Source organism: Neodiprion fabricii, chromosome 6 (genome assembly GCF_021155785.1).
Source record: "Neodiprion fabricii isolate iyNeoFabr1 chromosome 6, iyNeoFabr1.1, whole genome shotgun sequence".
NCBI classification, from domain to species: Eukaryota; Metazoa; Arthropoda; class Insecta; order Hymenoptera; family Diprionidae; genus Neodiprion; species Neodiprion fabricii.
Window position 1 is genome coordinate 6,257,851 of NC_060244.1, and position 8,446 is coordinate 6,266,296.

Sequence of the window (8,446 nt, forward strand, 5' to 3'; positions counted from 1 at the left end):
GTAGGAAATTTATGATGTCTAATATAGTACAAGTTAAACGTATGCAGCTTGATTCGCTAATTAAGTGACATTTAGCATTACTGCATGAACAGGGCGAATAATTATGAGCTTGCGCACAACGACGAAGGTAAAGCGAAATAAAGCAGAGCCGGTGTGCAGCCGGGGTTGTGTAGGCGCGGCTGGAAATCGCTCCTGATCATTAAGCTCAGGGGTAATTTGAGCAGAGCCGAATCGAGGCCAACAGTTTCCACAGTTGATCCAGTCCGACGACTGGCTAACGCCTCTGCAATCACTCGTCTTAAGTACGACTCCTGAAGATACGATTTTGCGATTTCCTATAAAAATATATTATCACTGCTAGATATCCCAGTCTGCAATCACTGAACCCCTGATGCAAAGGCATGCGCGTTATCGAAGAAATCGGAATTAATGGATTGGGGCGCGCAGGTACATATAATATACCCTTAGCATGCTTAGTTATATTATAATACTGATTTTACGGATTTTAGATTTTACCGCTTTTACCAATACATCGCCGGCGCTCTTTAACACTTGATTAAAACTCAAATTATATATACAAATAATCAAACCAACCTTTCAATTCAGAACTTACTCGATCCCAGTTGTGTTTTTAAATATGAGTAATGTATTACATATAATATAACGTAGCTGGAATTAATTTTATTCATATGAGAAAAAAAGAGGATATAAAAATATTGGTACACATACTCAAGGATCTCATTGACCTCATTGAATTTTTGTCACGATGATATCGTGAGAATATTAGAAGAAAGAAGTAAACAACAAATATTATTATCAGCAATTAATATATAGTACCGGATCAGTGTATTATGCTACCAATTATAAAACTTTCTGGTAATAAATGTTCATTCAAATTGATACCCACACTGCAACAAGCTGTGAAAAAAACGAATACACTTCAGTGTATTCTTGCCTCATGATATTGATTCAAATTCCTTCTTTTTGTGCAGATATTTATGCGTTACTCGCTATGCCTGGCATTAGTGAGCTTTCCGCTCGCTATGCAAGAGGAGACGACGGTATCGAATGGATCGACGAACTGCCCTGCGGAATGCATCTGCCTATCACCAACCCAGGTAATGATGACAAATAGTTGTGGAACATTTGATTATTGTACTTCGATGAATGCTAATGCTAGAGCAACGAATAATTTCAAAATGAGAATCTATTTTTAACTTGAACTGAAATTTGGCAGGTGCTTTGCAACACAGGCGGCTTGGTGGAAATCCCTACGCTTCAATTACCGCCAACAGTCGAGGATCTTTCTCTTACCAAGAATGATTTTCCAATAATAAAAAGTGACGCTTTTTCTGGGCTTCGAGGTTTGCGTAAGCTGAGCTTGGATGGAAATAATATCTCTTCGATAAAGCCCTTTGCTTTTCGTGGTCTGAATAAGATGCGAGAACTGTCCATTCAGCACACCCCATTAGGATTTATAGGTCAATTTTCTTTTGCCGCCCTGCAAAATGTCACACTTTTATTTTTAGCTCACAACAAGATAAAGTATATCGAAGGATATTCCTTTGCTGGGACTTCCAACATTAAATTAATTCTATTGAGTAATAATCCGCTGCACTCTATTCAGAGCAATGCGTTTTCTGGCCTCACTAACGTCGATCATTTAATTTTTCCGTCTGGTATTCGAGTCATTGAACCCGATGCGTTCAGCGGATTGCAACACGTTGGTTTACTCAAATTAACTTTTATGGATTTATCCAGTTTAATGCCGTTCACGTTCAGAGGGCTGAGCTTTGTTCATGTAATTAACATTCAGGAGAGTGATCTTGGCGTCGTAAGGAAAGATGCGTTCTCTGGGCTGAGTCATGTAAATAATCTCAATATTTTGAAAAACAAAATCGATGTTATCGAACAGCTTTATTTAACATCTGATCTCGCTATCAATGTATTGAGATTCCATGGTAACCACATTTTAGAAGCACCTCGAACAGGTGACACTTTGTTGGACATTAATACTATAAGCGCGATCGACAATCACTTTCCATGCGATTGCCAGATACACGATATTCTGGAAAGTGATTTTGCCACCAATTCTACCACTGAATTCCAGAAACACAATTATTGCATTTCCCCAATTGAGTACAATGGTAAGTTAATGAGTTTCGTTGATTCAGAAATCATTGCAAAATGCCACGACAAAGTAGTTAAAGGTAATTTAGATTCTGGGGCGGAATTTACATTATCAATATCGATACCATTCCAAATTACGACGATACTAGCATTTACTACATTTTTATAGAAAGTTACTTTCTATGCTTCAGCAATCCGCTTTTTAAGCTAACCTTATCAAAGTTCACATTTTCTAAGAAAAAAAAAAGAAGACTTTAAGTATAGAAATATTGAAATTTCTTGCAGATATGTATAAGCTAGGAATTTATCCAATGTCCAGAAAGTAAATGAAATTAATTGTGATAGTATTGTACCCTTTTAGACAGAGCTGAAAATCAGTCAAAATATTGGCAGTCCACTTGCCAACTAGATATAAATTTTGGCACTGTCCATTCCTAAGTAAACTTACTAAAGATATAAAATAAGTTATCTTACAAATTTGTAACGATTATTTAAGACTGGCGAGAACTTAACTAACGATAAGTGTGAGCTTCAATAATTGGTAATGATTAAATATTTTTAATACCCATTTTAATTCATTCATATTTCTCAAAAGCATTGCAATCACAGCGATCGCTTACAATTACTCCATACAGCGAAATTCGAGGTATTCCAAAAAATGTAGTCAATCGACCAGCACAAATTGCATATTGTGGTGATTGAAATTGTGCCAAATTGTAAATAAATGTTTTCATCAGAACTTGGTACAATTACCAGAGTCATATCAGGTAGAAAGCTTAGTTGCAAGACTATAAGTTAACCCTTTCCGTGCTTCTTGAGAAAACTGTCTGCTTTCAATCAGAATAATCATTGACAAATATGTGTTTACGTGTACATTGTTCATGCAATTTGCAACAATTCTGGTTACATAAAAAGGTGTACTAAAAGTAGTATAAGATAAAGTAGTAACTGTCATATTCTCTTCTGACATAGTAAGATATAAGTTTAAGAAATAAGTCAATTAAAGTTCAAACTCATTATGTACTAATAAACTCAATTTAATTTCCACTCAGTAATCGGAAATCAAAGGAATATCATCAATACATAATGTTCTAGCGTGTCACAGTGTTATTGCAGTTTAGCTATTTTTATGCCAAAATATATAGTACTGCACTTTGATCATTATTATTGGTAATTTTTGGGGAAAAGTATTGTGGAAATTGAATGATATATGTGAGTGCTCAATAACTATTCTTAACTATGAAAAGTTCTTCATTTTTACGATAACCTCTGATGAAGAGTTTTGTTTGATTACCGTTGTTTTACGTGTTATTAATTTTTTGTATATATTATGAGTCTATTACCAATAACTATAATGAATATCCTGTATCCATATCTATGTAAAGCATATACCATGTCGTTTATTCGTTTCTAGTATCAACCACGGAGATACTGATACAAGCTCAAGTTATAAATCGCGTAATTACCGAATAACAATCATTGCTCATAGTTAAGTCATTCTACCTCGATTTAATTCACGTTGTCTTTAATCGAGTTCAAATTTCATACAGGCAGAAGTGATTTCTCAATTTCGAATTATAGTTGCACGTTAAATCAGTGCTTATCTAAAAAGTTAATGTGAACGTATATTCTGTGAATGAATTTTTTTTAAACTCATGGTAAAAAGTGTCAAATTACTGGTTGCCTGCTTACGTTGGTACGAGTCGTCTACCGTTTGATTAAGCATTGTATTTTATTGAATATTAACAAGTGTAATTTTCATTTATACGACTTTACAATGTAGTTCTTGATAAATAAAATAATTGCAACTGTAGCTCATTGACCACAGGGAAATTTCAATTTACTATACATACCCTATACAAAACGCGTTGGTTAGAAATCCTCTGATGTAAATAAGCATAGAAGAATTTTATATAGGTACTAACACTGTATTGTATTTTGTAATTTACATTCACTAATGATCAATGACTCAATTCTAAGCAAATTGAATTGGAATCGTTTTAGGTGGATCTGGTGTTGGGAATTCTCCAATTTCGGGCTTGTAGTACGGATATGCTACATAAGGCTTCACTTCCCAAGGTACTTGATCTTCCATTTCAGTAGGTGTTATTCCAAGGTCTTCTAAATCTGGTAAACCCTGGATTAGTTTGTCACTAGTATGTTCCTGAAAGTGACGATTAGTCATTTTTGTGAAAAGGAATAACTAAATTATCGGAGCGTTGATGATAGATAGAAATCTGTCAATAATCCAAGTTTATACCCACTATTTCTATTTGCTCCCAATGCAAGTTTCCGAACGGGTAACTAGGACTGAGAAGTTCATTAGCGTATATTCTGGCCATGAAAAATGGGTCATAACGCAAATCGTATCTGGAATATCCCCATGATTTATCTTTTCTCATTACTGCAAACATCCAATCAAGCAGTTCCGATAGTTGATACCGCTTTGGTCTGAAAGGTTAAAAGATATAGTTCATGTAATCAATTCCATTTTTGAATTCTGTGCGTTTTCACAATGATTAACATACCCAACAAATTGATAAGTTTTTCCAACAGAATTAGGATCTCTAATTGCCGCTACTATACCAGCTGCAACATCAGATACCGCAACTGGTTGTTTTTCAGTCGCTTCTCCTTTCTTCCACAGAGGTAATGATCTGTAATAAAGGTTTCACAGTAGATAATTAAATGTATAATTATTTAGAGAATACAAAAACAGATTATATCCACCCAGATTAGTTGTAAGGTAGCCCATACAAATAATTTCACCTCAAGCATGATCTCAGAGGATGAATATAATATTTGATGAAACGATCTTCTTGTCCATAAACAGCCGAAGGTCGGATAATGGTAGCTCCAGGAAATTCTTCTTTGACGGCAAGTTCACCTTCTGCCTTCGACTTGTGAAATCGAGAACCCCGACTCAGTACGATAGGCTAGCGAATGATAGAAATAAAAGTCTTTTTGCAAGAAATGAAACAGAAAGACAGAAATAACTGGTAGCGGAGAGTAAAATTAAGGTATACCGTAGGATTTAAACTGGCATTCAGAGCAGACAGGTGAATGAAACGCTCAACACCCGCCTCTTTGGCAAGCCGTGCAAGTCGCCTGGCTCCTTCCACATTTACGTCATCATATTTGAAGTTTTTCATTTCCCACTCACGACCAATTAAATTAATCACAACATTCGAATACTTAATACATTTCCGTATAGAATCTTCATCACGCAGATGAAATGGGTGAAACAAGACTTGGCCTAAGTCGCCCGTAACTTTTAGTCGCTTGACATCATATTCATCTCCGCGATAAGGAAGAATCATCTACAAAGTGATAGAGATGAGAACTAAATCCATGGAAATTTGTTTCAGCGATAGAGTATCTTTATTTTCTAGATAAACAAATGGAACAGCACTTGTGTCGGGCAAACTTGTACCTGGGTGCCTATCTTTCCAAGCTTATTGCAGACATAACGACCGAGGAATCCTGTGCAGCCAAAGACTGTGCAGACGATGCCATTGAACGAGCTGCGCCCTCCGGTACCGCGTTTGAAAGAAGCTGGATTGTCATTTTTTATCAACCTTGGAGAATCAGAGTAGCAGCAAATCTGTACAGCGACGCTGGTAGAGCGTACCGTTTGTCGTTCTGTGCAAATAACAGTAATAGTTGTTCAGTCGATATGGACAACAAAATTGTTATTAGTTATGTAATTGAGCAGCATTCTAGCTGGTTGGTAACTGAAGAAAGGCGCATGGTGAGAAACAGAGCGAAAAAAAGTAAAGGTTCGTATGGCCCGGTGCAGAATTTAATCGTAATGTTGTTATTGCAAACCTTACTTGCGATTCGAAAACTACTTTTTGGTATCAAAGCAGCCATCGTTCACTTTTTGAGGTTGGAAGATAATCCAACCGGTGAATGCGTAAGCAATAGATTAACTCACAGATGCGTGTTCACGGCAAATCTCGAATCAGAATATCCACTCTACGCCACCTGGTGGCACGAGCTCTGATCTCTGCGATGCAAAGCTCTGTAGACTTTCTGTCGTGTGATCCGTATCTATGCTCACGTCAATGTCGCCGTTCTGTTGTTTAGGCAGGTTATAAGTTGACCAACGATGAGGTCTAAAAATTAAACATTTAAAGGGAAAAAAGGAATAATCTCTTTTCTCTCAAGCAATTATTCTTCAGAAACAACAAACAAAAGTGTTGTACCCAAAGATAAAAGTCTACCCTGCATTCGGTAAATAACTATTTTATCATTTATCATGTTTCTACTTCAAATTCAAAATGTCAAGATTCGTATTATTCGCAAATCGTGGCTTGACAAGCGCTCGTCAGTTGATCACGTGATTCATCAGTGGAACTGATTTCTGTTATATTCACTTGCAAATGGTGAGTTCGTAGTTGTGATTAGAGATCCTCGGTTGCGACTTGTTCCGAACGGGGTTATTATTGCCGGGTATCACGAAAAGACGAGATAAGAGAGAGCTAATTGGCATCCAACCGTTGCAGTGTCCCAGCATTTTGCTGCCCGTGAAAATCTAGCCTTACTATTACGTCAGGCGTCAAACAATCACTTTTAAAGTTGTGCATTAGTCAGTTCTGCTGTGGCAGCAGGTCCGGCAGCTTGAACATGCGTTTCAATGCCCGGCTTATAACGCATTCGGCAGTGTATGTTCGTTCCTAAGGCCTATAATTACATGATTCAGTCGTTTAGTGCCAAGTTTTTTTACAAAGGAGTGTGTCTCAAGGTCAATTGTTTGTTTCGGCACCGCATGTGACAAACGCTGGTGATGTATTTCCGGGACTGAAGACTCTGAAGACGGGTAGTATTTGGCAGTTATTTCTGGAGCGTCGACGCGTGAGTTACGTACGTACTTCTTGTCATCAGAGATTCGATCACTTGATTTTGAAGATCTTGCGTGGATGTAATAATTATTGCCTGATCGATTTATTTAATTGTATATGATACGTGATTGAATATGTTTAACATGGCGTGTGACGTTAAGTGCTGAACAACAAGTGAGTTATATCTCGTGATTCTGTGCAAATTGTTTCGAAATTACTGTGCACTTGTTTTTCTACCCAGCGAAACCCTCGATGTCGATTGGAATATAAGTGCGAGTGACATTGAGGGCGTATCTTAATCATTCACCGTGTTTAGTGCTAGAAGTTAATGTGAGTTCGATGACTAACCATCACAAAACCTAATCAATGTACGTTCCGCCAAATTTCTCGTTATATTCGATGAATTTTTTCTGCTTTTAATCAATGTTTCGCGGCATTCGTTTCGCGGAATAATAAATTACTGCAATACGACATTTGCGACAAGTGCGTGTGCAGTGTTACAGTGAAAAGAAGACTTCCTCTCGGAATGCAACTGCAGTTGCAGCGGAGGGAGGCGGGTCAACATCCTGTAGGCGTTGGGCGATCGGTGAGCTTCGCATGCGTTTTGTACCTCGACACTCTTTCAGTTCACGAAATGGTCTACTATTGGCAAAGCGAGTATTGTAATACTTACATCTGCCCCTTCCGTATTTACTGTCTTGTGGCGAGGCAGCAATGATACGAAAACACGATGATGTGTCTACATTTATAGCTCAGGGATTAGTAAAGTCGTTATATGTACATGCATGCCTAATATACCTTGCCGTAGTACATTTCGCATTTAGAAATTTAATGTATGTATATCGTACTCATGCATGCGTCATATACCGTTACACATGCATATACTCACCTGTTTGCGCCTGAAAACGTCACGTCGAAGAAGATTGCCGGCCACCACACCACCGAACACATTTCTTACTGTGTCCTTTCCTTTCGTCTATTTGTAGAATCAATTATTTCAACTTTCTCAACTGTTAAAAGTTGTAAAATATACTTTGAACACTGTTATTTATTTATACATGTATATATATTTATTGACTATTATGAAGAGAGATTCCTTCATTTGGTATTGTCACGTGAAATTTGAATGTTCCAATAATTAATCAATGCCTCGAGAATTATCTGATTTGTTCTGAACGGAGGCAGTGAGTCGAAAAGATTCTGTTCATATCGGTGATTTAAATACCCGGAATGATCTTCATTATTGGGACAAGTCCTTCAGAATTCATTTTGCGGTTACCGTATCTACAAATCTTTGTTAAATGAACACTTGTGATATCAATTAGATATATGTGTAAAATACTTATGAATATTAATTTGTATATGTTTATTGCGGCTTTTACGCGTCTCTGTGCATAGTCGGTCATTGGTTATGCATTTTCTCGTTATCGTTTTGAAAGTCCGATATTTACCTTTGAGGTTTAACCCCGATA

General features: G+C 37.1%; 2 protein-coding genes across 3 annotated transcripts; one reads left to right on the forward strand and one right to left on the reverse strand.

Annotated features, from left to right (window-relative positions):
* Nucleotides 1-145: 145 nt before the first annotated feature.
* On the forward strand, nt 146-2,808 carry LOC124185847 (immunoglobulin superfamily member 10-like). 2 transcript variants are annotated; one of them, XM_046577013.1, is made up of 3 exons: nt 146-447; nt 993-1,118; nt 1,238-2,808. In XM_046577013.1, the coding sequence occupies exons 1-3, from the start codon at nt 430-432 to the stop codon at nt 2,297-2,299; spliced, it is 1,206 nt and encodes a 401-aa protein (XP_046432969.1). In that variant the 5' UTR covers nt 146-429; the 3' UTR covers nt 2,300-2,808. The 2 variants fall into 2 exon arrangements, with proteins under 2 accessions (XP_046432969.1, XP_046432970.1); XM_046577014.1 differs by lacking the exon at nt 146-447 and adding an exon at nt 462-876.
* A 1,035-nt stretch (nt 2,809-3,843) lies between these two features.
* LOC124185846 (NADH dehydrogenase [ubiquinone] 1 alpha subcomplex subunit 9, mitochondrial) lies at nt 3,844-6,095 on the reverse strand. Its single transcript, XM_046577011.1, has 7 exons — nt 5,964-6,095; nt 5,564-5,772; nt 5,157-5,450; nt 4,900-5,066; nt 4,659-4,787; nt 4,395-4,581; nt 3,844-4,294 (listed from the first exon to the last, which is right to left on the reverse strand). Exons 1-7 carry the CDS (start codon nt 6,001-6,003, stop codon nt 4,106-4,108), a joined length of 1,215 nt encoding a protein of 404 aa, XP_046432967.1. The 5' UTR covers nt 6,004-6,095; the 3' UTR covers nt 3,844-4,105.
* Nucleotides 6,096-8,446: the final 2,351 nt, after the last annotated feature.

Coding starts and splice junctions, on each gene's coding strand:
- LOC124185846 (XM_046577011.1), bottom strand. CDS start 6,003: ATGGCTGCTTTGATACCAAAAAGTAGTTTTCGAATCGCAA. Junction 5,773..5,963: donor AAGTAGTTTTCGAATCGCAA/GTAAGGTTTGCA, acceptor TTATTTGCACAG/AACGACAAACGGTACGCTCT. Junction 4,788..4,899: donor CCTCTGAGATCATGCTTGAG/GTGAAATTATTT, acceptor CCTTTATTACAG/ATCATTACCTCTGTGGAAGA.
- LOC124185847 (XM_046577013.1), top strand. Junction 1,119..1,237: donor TCTGCCTATCACCAACCCAG/GTAATGATGACA, acceptor GAAATTTGGCAG/GTGCTTTGCAACACAGGCGG.